We start from the raw sequence: 18,706 nt of genomic DNA, 5'->3' as shown, positions 1-18,706 counted from the left end.
TTGTATTGTTACCTGATTTCACCTGCATTTGTTGTAACTAATACAAAGATTCACACTGTCTAAAACATCCCTTCTGTAGCACTTACGTGCCGTACTGATACCATTAACAATACGAAAATTAGAATTAGAAAAGTATTAGAAGCAAGTAATCATATTCCCTAAAAGTAAGCCACCATTAAATGATTGTTTGAAAATGTCTGGCGCCCTCTTGTCTGGTGTAAAATGTAGGCTAAGTCCTCCTTACCAAGAGACACTGGGAAAAAGAAAATTAGAGTAAACTCTGTCAGCTGATTCTGAAAGGCTGTTAAAACTGCCCTTAACTGTTTCTTGTGTCTAGCTGTCTGATACCGGGACTTACACTTGCGTTGCTACTAGTTCCAGTGGGGAGACATCTTGGAGTGCTGTGCTGGAGGTGACAGGTAAGCGATGGCCAGGGGCTGGTTTTCAGTTGTCACAAAATGAAAGTGTAGACTATATTAGAGCAGTCTGAGTGAAGTAACCTGTTCTAGAAATTCCGGGATTGAGATGGAGAAGTTTTAGGTGGAAAGGTTGGGTTCCTTCACACACCTTGCATTTCATCGCTGTTATTTTAAAATGCCTGTTGATATTGCAACAATTTGTATTTGTCACCAGTGACAGTGACGTGTTATAACTATTCTAAACAGGAGTATTAATACGCTGTGAATTTGCTGGTAATTGGCTTGGGCAAAAAAAGTATTGTGCCTACACAGAGGCCTGTCAAGGTCCAATGGGCTGTCTGTGAGTACTGGAGTTGATTTGGATATAGGAACTTTTTCAGCCTTCTAATAACTAAGGTGTTGGTATGTTATGTAAATTTCAGCAAAGCTGGTCTTTCTGTTATTCTTTCTTTTCTATTTTAATATATTTATGTATAGCCTTTTGAGTTTTGTGGTTTTTTTTCTTTCAGTATGTACCTAAAAAATATAGCTTTTTAACCAAAAATATATGTGGTGGTGCAATTGTTGACTTATTTCGTTACAGATTAAGAACATTGGTTATGCTGATTTTGCAGATGTTTGGCATGTTTTTCCTTTTAATCTTCTACTTTGATGAAATTTATACAATCAAGGATAAAAAGTAATTGTTTTGAATTTGCCCCTCACAGAATCCGGTGGAGCGGCAGTCAGTAAAAATTATGATATAAATGACCTCCCTGGGCCACCATCCAAACCTCAGGTCACTGATGTTACTAAGAACAGTGTCACCCTGTCCTGGCAACCAGGAACCCCTGGAAGCCTACCAGCTAGTGCATATATCATTGAGGCTTTTAGGTATGTGAATTATATCACTGTTAATCTCTTTCCTTTCTAATTCTGCTTGAGCCCTGGTACCAGCTGTTCTCTTGGTATTGTGGTGTTCTTTTGGACTCTACACATATCATTAAAAGTTCATTAAAAGACTCAACTTCTATGGCAGGCATTGATTATTATTTTTTTTTAAATTTACCGTTTTTTTTCTAAGTGATTAATTGAAGGAGCATCTAACTATTTCCTCCTGTCAACAGGAATACAACAGGAAAATAGAGTCATTGTTTGTTACTTTTCCCTTAGCACTGATGATCAGTGAGAGTCTCCTGTGGGAATGCTGCAGGTCAAATCATTTGGGCCAGTGTTGTCTTGACTATCATAGTGCAAATAATCTGAAGATAAGTGGGTAATCCTGAAGCCTCTCTGCACACTTTAATTCCTGTTTTTGTTAAAGCAGCACCTATTAAAGAGTCAGAGCACTTTAAATTTCTATTTTTTACTGCTTTAGGTAGATTAAAGCTTTTAACTGAAAAGGTTAGTGTTGATAATTTAGGATTTCATCCTGCAGCATAAGGCTGAACGGAATCCAGCTGCTCCCTTCCACACAGCAGCAATTAATACATGGTACGCAAGAACTCCTGGGCTCCAATTCAGCAAGTTTGTTTAAGCATAGGCCAGCTCTCCCAAGTATCAGTAACATACGCTTTGCCTTAAAAATGTGCACATTCTTAAATGTTTTCCTTAATTAGGATGTTCAACAAATGACAATTTAGTTCGTCTTTTTAATTAAAATTCATTCAAGAATTTGTGAAATTCGTTTGCATGCAAATTTAAGAACACATAGTGATAATGCTTCATCTCGCTATGTCAATATGCAAAGAACACTACTGTATGTGCAGATTGTTGGGTTTGTTCTGGAACTCATCCTTTGTGCATTACACGAATGAAACAACTGAAACAGCATGACTCGTAGCTCTCCATTTTCTTTTTCCTTTTAATATATTTAAAGCCTTTTTTTTTTTTAATCAATGCTATACAACAAAGCGCAATAAAATAAAATTTTCTCTTTAAACTTTTGTGATATTTCGCCCTAGATAAGCTTTAATGGCATCCCTTCAATAACTTTAACAAAAGCCAGGCATTTTCATTAAAAGCTGTTTTAACAATCACACTTGAAATCTCTTCATACAGTGGATTGTAATCTAATTATAATAATGTCCAAGGGAAAATTTAGTGACAGAAAAAATATTCATATGCTTTCCTTCATTTACAAGCCTATTTTCAGAAGGTTTTCTTGTAACTTTGAGTGTGAATTTAGTTGAAGGAGAATACTTCTCTTCCAATGACAATTTATTGACATAATTTACTTAGCAATATAGAAAATTATTCTTTGAACAGGATTTTCCTTTCTAAGGTTTGTATTCAAGGGTGGCCTATTTATCATTCAAATTTACTTTACAGCTTTTGACACTTTCCTTTTGCAGGTATTTTAGAGAGATACCAAAAGCTTTTGCTTCTGTTGAAAAGAGAAATATTTTTGACAGCTGTGTTTTTGGTTTTTTTTATCCCGTCTTGATGAGTTAACTGGAACAAATATATTTATTTTTACCCTGCTTTTACTACTTTTTCCTGTACTTAGGCTTGATATAGGGTTACAAAATAAGTCCTTTCAGTTCTTTATTTTTCTCTTGCATTAGCCTGTAATCTTCAACCCTCTTCTCATTGCAGTCAATCTGTGAGCAATAGTTGGCAAACAGTGGCTAACCATGTGAAGAGCACTCTCTACACTGTGAGAGGACTGCGCCCCAATACAATCTACCTGTTTATGGTGAGAGCTATCAATTCACAAGGTCTGAGTGATCCCAGCCCTATGTCAGATCCTGTCCGAACACAAGGTAATAGTAATTATTAAGCCGTATGTGCTTGAGCTAAAATAGAAAGGAGGAACTGAGAGCTGACCAATAGGTCAGTTTAGCCATTTGGTTTTAGCACTCTGACTGACAGAATCATGAACTGAGCTTAACCAATAAAGATAAAAAATACTCCAGTGTTTGCTGTATCAACGTGGAGCATAGGAGAGATCGGTTAGCTTTTTAATTCTTTGTAGGCCTTTTGGTTTGCAGTTCACTTAGATTTAGTGTGCTCCTCGATGCCTGGTTTCTATTGAAAGTAATGTGAGTTACCCAAACTTTTCTGAAAAGTGGTCTGAATACCATGCTCTCCTCAGTATCTTTTACCTTCTCCTTTCTTCTCCATTATAATAATAGGGATATACTATGACAAGAAGTGCTTATGACAGACACCGTGTTTAGCATTAGTTTCAATCAAAAGACTTGCATGAAATACCTGAATTGATTAGTGTGGTCCAATGTTTAGGCAGAGAATTCATGTAAATCAAAGCATCTGCATGCTAAGAATATTTTGAAGTTATTCTGAGGAAAGTATGGATCTTCTATTCATATACCTAGATTTCTGAATTCTTTATATTAATTCACTGCATAAACCAAGAGGGAAGGGTGAAGTGATATCCCTCATTTATAGGGTGGTGATATAATTGATAGCTGTGATCCTCCATTGGTACTGAATTCTGTTTACGTTACATCAAGCTCTAACCGCATATAACTGCCACAAGCAAATTTCTCTTCACAGCATGGATTTTTTTGGCTTTGACAACACATTGCTTGAATACTTCATTCAAGAGTGTAATTCTGTGTTAAACAGGTTGGAATACAGGAATTAATAATTTTTTTTTCAATCATATTTTTTTTGAGTCCAAAGTAATAGCTTCTCTCACAATTAATTTAGAATGAGATCCTCTGTCTCCGTTTATGGAAGTTACAAAAGTGTGCATGGAGAGCTCATCCTGTGTCAGCTCCAGCATGTGTGAAGGGTTTGGGTCCTTTGCTGGTCCTAGACGTAAAGAGAGAAACAAGAGTAGGGTGGTATTTCTTTAGCACATAACCATCACATCCAGCTTCTCTCATCCCAGTCTATTCCCTAATGAAGGAATTCCTTAATTATCCCTTCAGAATAGTAATCGTTGCTGTAAAAGGAGAAACAGAGCTGCTTTGTGAAAAGCTGAAGGAGTGAGTTGGGCAGGGATTTCATGGCTTTAAGATCCGTGGAGTATCACAAATTTTCTTCTCTTTCTTGCTCTCCCATTAGTATAGGGTGACTCATGTCTTCATTGCACCAGCCTTTTAGTCTGCATAACTTATCACCTGGTTAAAAAAACAACTTTGTTTGGCATTTGAGTGTCAAGTATAGACTTTTTATCTGACATACTGACAAGCAATTTGATTTCAGTAAAAACATGTCTTTTAATTAGCTACAGCGTGTGTTGCAGCTTCCATTTCCAGAAGCTGTTTAGCAGTCAAGCACACTGAGACATGTACGGGATTTATAGCTTCTTTGCAAGCCTGCAGTTTAATAGAATTAAATCATAAAATCAATTGAAAATTAACATAATGTTTTGATGTGATTTCTAATTATGCCTGAATTCAATTCAGGCTCACAGAAGAAGCTGACACACAGTAGAAAGCCTATTCACAGTGGCCGTGGAGGAATTAAAAAGCAGCTATAACAGTGCTATGTAATATTACCTCGCAACAGGTGTCTGTGGTAGCTTTAATAGATGAGCATTTAATTTCCTGGTATTAAGTATAGCAAATACAAGCAATAGGATTTTATACATATTTTCACCATTGGACTACAAGTAGACAATCGGGCACTTTCAAAAGGTTTACCTTGTATGACTTAACATCAAATAAGGATGGAGAAATCGGTAATTACTCTAAGAAAGGAGCTGATTTCTTGCTTGGATTATTAGCAGACCAAACCATATATTAAAAAAACCACTTTAAAGATACTATGTATCATCCTGTCACTGGAATTTAAATTACTGGCAACTAATAGTAAGTTCAGTGGAAGCTGTTAAAAGAGAGGTTAGAGAATATATATAACCTATTTAATTTTAGAGACCTCTTAATTGTGATCAGAATATAGCTTCTTGAGCCATGATTTTATTATTCCAGTACTTGGTGATATCCTTACAGATAGATCAACTGCTTTCCACCAGGAGTCTCCTAGTAATGTGAAACTGACATTTCACTGTGAGCATCACATATGCGTATGTTTCCAAGTGTACATACCAGAAAAGGAATTCCACGTGTACATCTTGACACTCATTTCTTATTATTATTAGCCCATGTTATTCCCTTACTTCTGGACCTATGTCTCATTAAAGTGATGGAATGCAGTTCATACAAACACACTATGTAGAAATGTCTTTTCTCCTGAGGGCATATAGGTACTTTGTTTGTTGTATACCAAAGGATAACTTAACCTAAAATGTAGCCATGGCTAGCTGTAGGTATTTTGTACGAAGGATCATAGCTTTTTGTGGATAGCAGCATAAATTATCATCCTGTAAACCAGTCTGAGTTGCTGTTTTACAGATTTATTTTATTATATCTCTCTGCTTCTTGGTCACTTTGGATAGGCATAATTTGCTAGACAAGCTCCTTCACTGACATCCATATTTGGATTATATTCCCTTTGGAGATCCATGGAGCCGTTTTCCTTTGAATATCAGTAGAAGCCTGTGGCAATATTGTTTATTGCAGAACCCATAATCCAGAATTATGAAGCTGAAATATTGATGATAAAAAACTACTTTCTTTCAAAATCTGGAGGCATGTGATTCAAACTAGTTGTATCTTTAAAAGTTTCATTTTTAAGAGCACTATTAGTTCTTCTTCATAATATATGGAAGATATAGGAGTATGCAGCATGTGATTTCTTTTTAAGACCATCACAAGAGGAAAAGAATCCTTTTATGTATGTATTCTTTTCACAACGGCATGATGTTGATTCAAAAAGAGTAAAAGTGTCTTTGGCTAGTAAATCCCATGGCAAAACCACTCAGAATTCGCAGATGCCTTGACAGGCTTGACCATAATGTATCAGGCCTTTTTTGAATATAATCTGTGCTTGTGTTTATAATCCCCTCTACTGGAAAAATTACAAGCAAATTCCAGCAGAAATAACCAGTATGTGTATTTCTAACAGGTACCATGCAATCCATATAGACAACTGACATAGTAACGTCATCTGTAACTGTTGACCAAGAACGGCGTTGTAAGATCCTTAAAGGATCCATTGAAGGGATCCAGACTTCACTGGCTGATAGAAAGTACCGTCATTTCTGTCTAAGTTGGAGGGAAGGGACGTGCTATGGTGATATATTAGCTAGGTGATGGCTGTAGCCCAACATTCTTCTTAGGTGCAATGTAACCGAGAATGACAATGATTTTTAGGAGCTATTACTAAGAAGACACATTGCACATCTCCTCTCCATTTTTGACACACATTTTGTATTTTCAGTTCCTATTTAGCAAAGGTAATACAGCTTCGTTCAGTTTAAGACAACAGTATAATCCAAATGTGATCTCTAAGGTCCAGGTACTGCAGGGCCACATGGGGTGCTGCAGGTGGAGTCACAGTTTTCCATAGATGTATATTAAGTGATAAAATTCCTTTAGATTTTGACTAGAAGAAATAATTTCTCCACACACTTTGAAGGAATCTTTGACATAACTTTGAAGAGTCAATTTTTGTGGTAGAGTGTTTTTGCTGGCCTTTTATTCGATCAGAATCAATTTGGCTTGATAAATTAATTCTTTTTCATATTTGCACTAGATTTCATTATCTATATCTGTAAAGGGAAAAATTGCTTTGCAGAAGAAAATGCTGTTTTTAGTTTTTGGTTTCTTGTGTGCATGATATGTGGGGAAGGGAAGGTTAGTGAAAGTTTGGATACATATAATAACTTCATGTCATATATGCTCTAAGAAAATAAATGAAAAAAAACCAAACCTGTTCATTTCATTTAACTATACTAACCAATTTGTTTCCATACATCTATGCAACATTATTATTATATGAGTATTTTGGAACTAGTGAGTATTTTGTCTCTCTCATCACTTACCAGATCTGAGAAAACTTTGTCATTGAGACTGAATACTCATTTAAAAATCTTTATATTTCGTTATTTCCTAAGCAGCTCAAGGTGAATCATTAGTTTGCATTACTTTGTGTGGTTTGGAGTTCGTATTTAAACCTCAGTACTGTATTGTTTTTATTGTTAAAAAACAGTACTGTAAAAAGGGTGTTTAAATTGGGTTGTTAAGCTATTCGCTAATTCTTATGATGCCATATATAGCTCTCTTCATTAAAATAATACTTTCATGTGTGTGCCTGGCCTGGCAGATATCAGTCCACCAGCACAAGGTGTGGATCACCGGCAAGTCCAGAAAGAACTGGGAGATGTCATTGTACGACTGCATAATCCTGTTGTGCTGACACCCACTACGGTTCAAGTCACCTGGACGGTAAGGCTTCTGTTATTATTACCTTAACAGTACTTTAATTTTTTCCTATTTATCCTTGCAGTTTTTTACTACTCTGGAAAGCTCCAGTCTTCACCTGAATGTGAGTGCTCTGATAAACTAGCAGTATACAGGCATATATGTGTGGTAATGACATGGTCATTTTATTTTCTCTTTAAAGACAGACAGGTTCAAAGTCTTCAGTGTTCAGCTCAAAGTGAGCTAGCTGTCTGACTAGAAAAAGTATCGTAAAAATTAATACGCTTGACATCATAATCTAAAGGATGATGGATCTGTGGACTCATTACAGTACATGTCAAAAAATAATCAAAGCTAAATATCAACATGAAATTGCTGTATGAAAAAACCTTTTCTACTTCAAGGCATAGGGACCTCTGACAATACCCTATTATTTTGTGAGCCTAAAATGCAAAAATAGCTTTCCTATAGGACGCTTGTAGTGAAGTCAGAGGCCTGTGGTGCTGATGCCTGATCCACTGCGTAGCATCTGGTTTCCTAGCATGAGCCTTACCCACAATCAGTGGATATGCTTTCATTATAGAAGACCAGAATCTTTTTGGCAGTACTTAACAACAGTTCTATTTAAGGGCTCAAACTACTGAGTAGAATTTCTGATATAGTGTTTGGCTTTCAAAATGCTATGTTTCCCTTCCTGAGGCTTGAAGGAAAGGATTTGTAACCGTAGGAGGAGACAGTTCCCAGGGTGCTGCACACCAGAAAAGAGTGCTTTGCTTCTGGGGTATCTGCCCCAGAGAAGGGACAACCGTGGGTGGAAGAGCGAGAGAAGTGGTGCTACACTGCATGCCACTGAAACAGTTGTATTATACAGGATGAATTCTGCTAAAGGGACTCAGGGCTTTTCTTCTGTATGTAATATTGCTAAGAGGTTAATGTGTACAGGGGATTATACAGCAGGAGATAAGAAGTGTGGTGATAGATTGTGTATTATAAGGATTACTGGTTTTGCACAACTCAGCCGTATTTATGGGGGCTTATGCACCATCCTTGTTCTGACAGATTTCAGTGGTCAGGGGGCAGGTTAGAATAAATAGAGAAACCCACAAGTTTGTCTGTCTTAGAAGATTATTTAGAAAATGTGTCATTGTATTTTGCCATTGATGATGTCAACATGCAGCTCGCCTTTCTAAAAGGGCTGTCTGTTTCAACTGCATAACCCCATGACAGGCTGACTAACCTTTGTAGCAAATCCTTTTGCCCAAGCAGACATTTGCCCAAGCAGATGGGTCTGTAGTTTAGAAACTTTGGATGTTAGCAGCCAGTGATTGTAAACTTGGATCACACTTGAGTCCTTTCTTCGGTGTGACAGCTATCAGAAATATTGTTTCATAGGCTTGCCCTTGCTTTAGCATATACTACAAAAGAAGGCTCCAATATAAACAGAAATCAGTTTTATGCAATGTAACCAATGTCGTTATATTATAATGAAATATACATATATGTATTTATGTGTGTGTGTATATATGGGGGGGGTGTATATGTTTGTGTGTGTGTATATATATATACATACACATATATATAAAAGTGTCTGTCGGTGCCCCTACTGAAGAAGGAATGAGTGAAGAAAACATGGTAAGGTAAAGATAAATTGTTAGGGATGCCACGGGTATCAGTTTATTGGGAAGATCCTCAAAGCAGTGACCCTATGCCACCTGACAAGCATGCAGGCCTCTGTAGAGACTTTTGGAATTGCCCGAGAGAAGAAAGACACAAAAAAAGGTCTCTGGAACAGCTAATTAGAAACTTTCCAGCAACCAGAACAAAACCAATTAATTAACCATAGTCTCTAGGAAAAAAAAGCCACTCTATCCAGAGAATAGAGTCCAAACTATTAATATAAAATGTCTAGATAGTGTACCTATCATACAAAAGGATGGAAGTGCCATGAGAGTTTTAAGACCCTTTGCGTTGACTTTCTGCAATTCAAAGAGTGAATGCCAAGGAACTTCCTCAATTACTGAGTTTCTGGCATCCTGAATCCCAGCAAATTAACACCAATTTCTCCCTTCATTCTGAGATTGTTTTGGTTTTACTTTCTCTTTTTTTTTTTTTTTCAAGTTTGAATTTAAAATTTCAGAAATAGTTCTCTGCTACTGTGTTGCAGTTTTAAAATATGCACATACATATACACACATTTTTTCTGTTTAAAAAGAAATTCAGGCTTACTAAGTCAGTGTTAAAAAAAGAGGAATGTCAGAAGTTAGATTTTCACTGTCATTTAAATTTACTCCTCTTGTGCATAAGTATTAAAGTGTAGCTGTAATTATCTGGTCACATACAGGGTCTTTTCTTCGTGGAGCTATTCAACATTTCTTTTTATCTTCTTTATTCACTGTGTGGCACCAGGTCTTATTAAAATCATACCATTGAAACCTTGCATTGAATAAAAAATTATTAGTTTGTCTCACATGCTTGCTTATCTGTCACGCTCTCAACCGTAACATTTGGGTGCTTCACAAATAATACTGGATTTAACATCACAATGATAAAAATGTGTCATTGTGCTAACTTTACACATAGAGAGGTGAGGTGCTGATGAGACTTAGGGAATCAGATACGTCCTGTTATCAAATGGCTAATTTTAAATCTTGGGCCTGACTTATTTTTACTTTTATCAAAACATTTTGCTTTGCAACAGCATGTGGTGTACTCCAAGCACTTTTTTAGCTGATCTCAACTATAGTTCAGCACTTCTAGCCTCACTGGGCATTAAACTAAGAGTTTCGTTATTGGTGAAATGTGAAAAGTTTCCTAGCATTATAAAGGAGCCCTGTGGCACAAGCAGGAATAAAAATCAGTTCTTCAATATGGCAAAAGAATTGTTACTTTGAAATCCTGACTGTCTTCTAGGAGGCTACCAAGCAGAAGGACAATTTATTTACCTCTGCCTTTTAATTTGACATTGATTTTTAAATGAATGTACTTAATTGGAAGCTTCAAGTGTCAAGTCCTTTAGACAGTCTTCCAGTGTATCATTGCTTTTTGTCTTCTTCGTGTAGGATAGATAAATGCTAGTGCTGTTTGAATTTCCAGAGATTACTGGGCGTCTGTACTGCTGAGTTCAGCACAGTGTGCAAGGTGTTCTGCCCAGATGGAGAATTGCTGTGGGGTATATGTGGGAGCAGAGTATTAGGATATTTTGGGGTTGAAATTTACATACTAAAGAGCATATTGCAAAATGTCTTTAGGGTGCAGATAGCAGGTTTGCCTGAAAGGAGCTTGTACGTGCAGCATAAGCTGCATTATGAGTTTCTTGCCATCTTTTTAATAGTCTGAATGATCTAATAGCCGTTGAACCTGTCTTGTGTTCAGCTGTGGTATGTGCAGATTTGAACATGCAGGGAAAACGAGTTTCCTGTTCTGCAGAAATGGAGAGCTGTTGCCAGTTTTGTAGATACCTCCCGCACTACGTATTCATCGTAAAAGGTTGAGAAGGAGCGTGCAGGACCAATTACGCTTGTAGGTCGCCTTAAAGCGTTAGGTCAGTGCTGAACAGAACCTACCCAGTAATTGCTCTCTTCTGTCTTTTAAAGGAGCATCTGCATTTTCTGCCGTCTGTCTTTTGAGGGAGAAAGTGTATCTTTAGATCAGCAACTGTTGCAGCTCTTTTTGAGTGGATGTCACTGCTGCTTGTACAAATTCAAGAGTAGTTAAGAGTGTCACGGGAAGACTAGAAATATCCTCTGATCCCAGTATTCAGTTCCTGCAATCTGTAATAATGAAAAGTACTTTGTATGAGGAAGTGTCAACCATTTACAAAAAAAAAAAGAGAAAGGAGAATACCTAGAAATGATTACATTCTTTCATCAAATCCCTGTGCATGTTTCTGCAACTCTGCCTATGTGTGAACGTGTACCAAACCTATAGAGTTTTTTGATGTTTAGCGCCACTGAATACAGATCTTTAATGCTAAGAATATTTTTAGTGGCCTGCTCATGGAGTGACACATAATTACCACATAACAAACAGAGGAAACGATGAAGGCAGTCTTTGTATTATATAAAGGATCGTGTGCATGTATATATAGATATATACACATATGTATGTATACGTATATACATAGATATACATGTACACACATATAGGTTTGTGTGTGTATATATATGTGAAATATACCTGTCCTATACCTCACAAATATATCTGGTTAATCCATGTAATTATCCATGAGTAATTTTTTACTATTCAGAAATCTCCAAACAAAACAAAAAATGACCTTTCTCAAGAAGTGAAGCGTCCTCTGGGTGGTTTCCCAACATTTTGACCACATGAAAAGCCCTGGTCATTCAGACTAGCTTTAAGTGGGCATGAGAGATATCAAGAAGAGAACATGAAGCTATTGAATGCAACTGGATGTTTATAGAAAGCATTAAAAATGTATAGTATTTTCTTTCATAAGTACCCTCCCAAACCCTGAACAATGGAATCGGTGTCAATATTTTGAAATTTGGGCAGATCACTCAGCCCTGTTGTGATCAAACTTCTAATTGAAAGCTCTATGAAACTTGTGTGAGCCCAAATCAAGCTAATTTATAACACCCTTGTACAGGCTTGTACTACTGCATTGTTTTCTTATTCCTTGTATTATTTAGTCTTCTCAGTTAGGAACTCCAAAGGCTTGGGGGAAAAGAGGTGTATGAATAATTTGTATATTACCTATATGTAAGTAGATACCAAAGTGTGGTGGACTCAAAATTAGTATACTATAGGGGTCCAGTTCTCAGTGAGTTGGTGGGTGCATTTGCCTTTGTAGTATTTTCCATACCATTTTGTAGCAACACAACGTTACTGTTCAGCCTGGTCAATTCTGAATTTTCAGATGTTCTCCACTAGGCAGCAGTCAGTAGAGCTTAAAAGCACAGCGATGACAAAATGGAAAGTTCTAACAAAGTTGTACTATCTTTCAGTGTAGCTTCTAACTCAGAGCTTAGGCAGGAATCAAACTCAGTGTTTGATTATTAAACATCATAGCCTTATACTGTAATTTAGGTTGAGAATCTGTATTGCAAAGTGCATGAAAGTGTTATTCTTGCTGAATTTTGTAATAAACATGAGGTTCATAAAGTCTTTATGTCCATAAAACATTTAATTAATGAAAGTCAAACATGGGTAAAAACAATTTACTCGGATTTACAGACTCCCTTCATCTGGAAACAGCTGCTTAATGTTCTTCTTAAAAACACAGCTTGATTCTTTTGGTATTAACAAGCTATTATTGTGAGTTATATCCCTCTTTCAGTGCATAAATTCACTTAAAGTGAATGTAGAGAAGTTTATAAAATGCAAGCTTAATGTTGTTGTAACATATGTTGCAAGGTTTTTAACAGTGACAGTTTTGATGAAAGACATTTCTGCTTTGCTCTCATAAATAAAGCTTTCTTCTTGCTTGCCCTGCTTTTTAATGTCTATGAATCTGTGTCCTTTCTGAATGCCTCAATAAACTGTAACAAGATTATAGGAGAAGCGTAATAGACCTTGGTTTGTGTTTTCAGCCTTAAATTCATTTATTCTTAAAACAAGTCAAACAAATGTATCTGTAATTCTGAAATATCTTTGAGCTAGCAAATTGTCAAGAACAGAAAAGAAATCCTACTTGTTGAATCTTCGTTATAACCCAGAAATTTAACAGAGCTAGGTGTCTAGTCTTGTTATTTGTGCTGCACTTTCTTTGTCTCTTTATTTGGTGGCTACAGAAGCGGCTGGGTTTTGTTTGGTTTTATCCATCAAATTGTTTTGACTGTTTTTTCAGATAAAATTCAGGCAAACTTCATAATAGCTTGAATCATTGTTTCATGCCATTTTTTCACCAGGAGAAAAAATGTGTGCAACCTCTCCAAGATAAAACACTTTTTTTTCCTCCCTTTCAAATAAAAATCCTATTTATAACTATGATAAGTTAGAATTGTTAAACTTCTATGTATGGTCCCATCTTGAATTGCGCTTGCCTAGCAACATACAAAATACAAACCAAAACCAAATTCCATCTCCATCTGATGGCCTGGGAGCATCGCAACCCCAGGATGCAAAGAGACTGCTTAGACTGTGAACGCAAGAAACAGCACATGTCCTTGGAAGTTGTTTTCTCTGCATCTGTCTTATGTTTATTTTACTTTCCTGAGCATCTCATGAAAATATGAACTGTGAGCCAAGTAATGGACTAACTGAAAGCATGTAGGGCATCTTCAAAGACTTGTTCGTTTCTGAAAAGAATTTGTTTTTCTTTTCTTCTCATATTTCAGCACATCAGTAGCCAAGATGTGCTTAATAAGTTTACATGCAGTAAGCATTATGCCAAAGTTCTCTTTTCATGATTTGTTGCAGGGGTGGGGCCTTTTTTTATGATTTAAGGTGGTATTATCATGATTTATACAGCTGGAGAAAATAAAATAGAAAGAAATGTTCTTTAACAAGTAATGTGAGAAAAATGTTCTTTATAGACAATTAATCAACTGACAATAAGGCAGTTTAATTTTTAAATTCAGCAGCATAAACAACTGTTATTTTCTCCTTTTCATAAGGACATAAGTATTCTAGGCATATGTTTTGTTTTTATTTTATATGGTTTGGTTACTTTAATATATTTATTGACGTATTATTTAATGCCATTTCTAGGTTGACCGGCAATCCCAGTTTATTCAGGGCTACCGAGTAATGTATCGCCAAACATCTGGCCTACCTTCTCCAGCTGTATGGCAGAATTTGGAGGTCAAAGTCCCAACTGAGCGCAGTGCTGTTCTCGTCAGCTTGAAAAAGGGGGTCACTTATGAAATTAAAGTTCGCCCTTATTTCAACGAATTCCAAGGAATGGACAGTGAATCAAAGTCTGCTCGTACCACGGAGGAAGGTTAGTAAACCAGTCTGTAAAGCAATAGATTTCATACCTATCACTGGAGGTGGAATCAAGAGTGACCATTTTGGTTATTGCGTATATGCACATGTTCAGCTCTTTCTTCCACATGATTTCGGTTTGTTAGATATAGGGTTGGCATTGGAATTCAACATAATATTCAGTTTTGTGCTGCAAGTATTCCAGAGGAAAGTGCTGGGCCAGTCGTATATATTCTTCTGGCTGATACATCCTTCTAGTGTGCAAATGGCTTCCAAAAAGTGCGCACAGTGGCCATTCTTTTGTAACCAGTCTTGCTGCAATAAAAGACTTTGGTCTCATTTGAAAATGAAATTAATAAATGAAACCTTTTGCAGACGAGTGTGTGATATTAAGGACATCTTTCTGAATGGGTAATAATGTAGATGAACAGTTTGTTTGGGAAATGGGGACTAGTGAAGGACAGATACTTAACTAGTCTAAAGGAACTCCAGTCTCAAGGGCATGCCACTTTATTGTTTCTGTTAGCACATCATTCAGGAAGCTGCCCTATTTAGTCCTTTAGAGAGTGTCCGTAAGTGCCTTTCAAGCCTATGTGAAACATGCAGAATGCAGACATAGTAAACAATTTACACTACTGAAATTTCTAGCACTTCTGTCTATAGTACATAGCGCAGTATATAGTTTTGCTAAAACATATGCAGTCCAGGACTGCTATTTTATTGAAAAGTAAAGGGAGTTAGGTGAGATATAAGTATTTTTTGTCTTTTTCTCGTAGAATTGTAGAAGAAACCTATCTTTCCACATATCTAATGCAACCTTTGACTGTAGAATCTCTTCTATGAAAGGAGAAGGATGATCATAACAGTGAGGGTTCATCTTCTCTGTGTTTCATTGATTTCTTTCAAAACAGGGGAAAGAAATACTAGGGAAGTTTCAAAATGCTCTTATGGTTTCCATGGGTTTTGAGTAGACTCTTTTCTTCCTACTGAAGATGCATCTTAATAATTTACAGTAGTCTTTTGAGGCTTAATTTAGTGCTGATTGCCAAGTACTTTTTAATTCTAGAACAGACTCACTTATTACTCACTTTTCTCTTTGATTTGTTATGATTAACCCTCAACCAGTAAGTAATCCTGAAGATAACTTGGTTGCCATCCTTACTTTATAGATGAGGGAATTCAGTGTCCTGCAACACATAGAAGAACATGTGGGAAGGCATTGTTCAAGTCTGCTTTAGAATTCGGGACTTTATGGTTCCCATTTCTGTGTTCAGACTATAAAGCCTAAATCAGTCTGTAAAGAATATCTTTGCAGCAGTTTGAACAAAGCTTTAAGAAAAAAAAAAAAACAAAACAAAAAAAACCCCAAAAAAAACCCCAAAAAACCCCCACAAATTGAAAAATCTTTCTACAGGTAAAATTGCTTTTCTAGAATTAAAATGTAGGATTTTTCCCCCCTTACAGATTTTTTTTTCTTGTCCAATTTCAATTGATTTTTGTTGTTTATTTAGTTCCTCTAACTGGCTCTTGCTAAAGGTAAATTCAGAACTACTGAAAAAGAGAGATTTTGTACCTCCTGTCTATTTCTATAAAATACTTGAGGAATGACATTTTCTTTTATAAACCTCATCTCCCAGCAGAGCCTGTCAGGTAATTTCCTACTTTAAAGGCCACTTTGTTCGTGTGAAATAACTTTTCACATACTGAAGATTTTGAAAACTTTTCTTGCCTACAGATGTGTATAACTCACAGCCTAGGATCTGCTTTGTAGATTAATATAACCTTCAAGGAGTCTGTTTACAAGTCTCTCTCAAATAAACCATCAGCCTATAACACGTAGTATTATCACCAGACAAATGTCAGCCCCTGTAAATAATTATTCCTCTTGCTTGGGTGATAAAGTTAAGTTCTTCCATGAGAAAATTAAAACATTCAGTAGATGCAGTTCTACTGGTATTTCCTTTAATTCCTCACATTATCTTTGTAATTATGTTGGTGTTCATATATTTCAAAAATAACATCAACTAAATGTTTAATGACAGTGGTTTGTATCGTATTCGATGAAGAAAGATGGCAATCTATTTAAAGGTATCCCACTTGCTGTGTTGCCTGTGATTCCATTTAGAAAATGAGCTTTTTTAGACTTGACTTTTAAAAAATGTCAGATATACTATTTTTAGAAAATAATTTGGAAGAGTGATACGTGTGTTGGAAGTTTTTTGCGATATCAAAACGAATAGCCCTGGTAAAGGCAAAGTGTGACCAAAAAGGTAGTGGCAGCTTTCTGCTGGATTGAATTTTACATGCAATGTTACTTCCGAGGCCTACCTCCAAAAATCAATTTTGCTGCAGTTAGACTTTTCCTCTAGATCAGACATTTGTCACAGTTCAGTATCCATCCATCTCCTGCCTCTTTGGCCTTGTGAAGGTAACAAATGGAATTCTCTTTGGCTGCGTCTGGAAGAGATGAGCAGCGATTTGGGTTCTTTCATATCTGTAAGAAGAAGCTGAGCACTGGAATAATTGACCTGTCAAGAAGCAGGCAAGGTGTTCTCCACAAGCCAGCAGCAAGGGAAATGAGAAAATGGTTTTAAAAATGTTATTTTTCAATGTGGTCTATTTAATAACTGCAGCAGTGTCAGACGAGTGGCTTAATTTATATCATGGTGCCAGCTTACAGAGTGATATTATCAGAGAGAGGAAGCAGAGCTGTTATATACATATATGTGTATACACATACGAAAAGGAGCTAAATAAAATATTTTATTTTATAATTTTCTGTATTTCACGCTTGCTCTAAAGACAGATGATTTTTTTGGGGGGTTTTTTTGGTTTTTTTTCAATTACATCCACTGCTTTTAATCTCTTTCAGAATAACTTTGTGGAGTAGTATTTGCTGTGCTTGTTGTTTGTCACCACAAAAATATCACAGTTGGTAATGGAAAACTCCATAGTTTTTATCAGCTGCTGTCTGTCAATTCCTTCTTGCCTTAGTTCAGCTCTTAAAATGATACTTTCAGCCGCATTCATCAGCTGCAATTTTAATTTTGCTTCAAGCTTACCATATATCCTTCAAAAAAACCCACCAACAAACCACACACTAGCAGAATATTAACTAGAATAGTCATGCAGTTTAAATGCAAAGACAAATGAATACAGTATGTTTTTCATTAAATGTTACAGTATGATATTCATTTCACATTTCTTTATCATTTACTCTCCCCTCTGTCTCTGTGTTTCCAGGTATATGTATATAACGAATTATATTTCTGAATGCCCTTTGTGTTTAAGAATGGAAGTAAATACACTTCAGCAAGTCATTCCGTTGTAGTAAAAAACAAAAATGAGTTATACAGCATTAAGCTTTGCCATTTTTATGATTATTATTTTCATGTAAAATGTTGTTCTAGTTAATATTGCACACATACATTTATTCATGGTTCTGTTGTTATTGAATAACTTGAAGACTTTTAAAATGCTAATTTTTTTACTGGGTGGCAAATTATTTCACTTGCCATAAAATACACAATGCAACTATTAACCTCACCAATTTTATGCTTTGCACAATTGCAAGGAGTAGCCCAAGGCCACTTTTCCGTGCTTCACTGGAGCTCGCTAAGAGTTGGTGTTGACCATACAGCTCCATTTCTCCCCTCCAGGACGCTGTTCCTCTGCGTCGTTCAAGGTCACAAGGACTTTACCAAGCGCTATTTGCTTTGCAGCTGAACCAGCATCTGAAAATGTAGTTGTCAAAACATGCAACCTCACAGGACAGTAATACGTGTGTCATTTTTTCTCTAAAATATTTTATGCTGATTTAATCTTGTATGGGCCTTTGTCCCCACCTTTGAGACCCTAGTCTTCAGTTGTGTGATTCCTGCAACAGGCTACTCCAACACTTCAGGGTTATCAGGGTAAGGATTCCGGCTCAGCTCCTTGAGCCTGTGCCAGGTCAAGTGTTGAGGAGCTTCCAAAGTGGGAATAGAGCCAGTCTCAAAGAGACTACCGGGAACAATAAGGAAATCTGAATTGACTCAGGAAACTTGAATACTCCTGATATCAATGGCCGTGTTTAGTTGTGTTAAACCTGCCAGGCTTTAATACAAAGATGCCAGTGGCTCTTTGCTTTTCCGAGAAGTGTGGTCCAAAGATGTTCATGCAGTCAGGAATATCTGTTAAAGATAA

At 36.5% G+C, this 18,706-nt stretch overlaps 1 protein-coding gene across 17 annotated transcripts in view; it reads left to right on the top strand.

The window, feature by feature from the left end:
* The window catches only part of ROBO2 (roundabout guidance receptor 2), a 1,122,909-nt gene that overhangs the window by 1,027,425 nt on the left and 76,778 nt on the right, over window positions 1-18,706 (top strand). For all 17 annotated transcript variants that reach the window (XM_074599504.1, XM_074599494.1, XM_074599464.1 and 14 more), the window contains 5 exons: window positions 338-419; window positions 1,127-1,292; window positions 2,997-3,163; window positions 7,539-7,660; window positions 14,306-14,537. In XM_074599504.1, the coding sequence (XP_074455605.1) occupies window positions 338-419; window positions 1,127-1,292; window positions 2,997-3,163; window positions 7,539-7,660; window positions 14,306-14,537 (769 nt within the window). The remainder of the gene's footprint in view (window positions 1-337; window positions 420-1,126; window positions 1,293-2,996; window positions 3,164-7,538; window positions 7,661-14,305; window positions 14,538-18,706) is intronic.

Source organism: Larus michahellis, chromosome 1 (genome assembly GCF_964199755.1).
Source record: "Larus michahellis chromosome 1, bLarMic1.1, whole genome shotgun sequence".
Taxonomy (NCBI): Eukaryota; Metazoa; Chordata; class Aves; order Charadriiformes; family Laridae; genus Larus; species Larus michahellis.
This window is presented reverse-complemented; position numbering and strand designations above follow the sequence as displayed.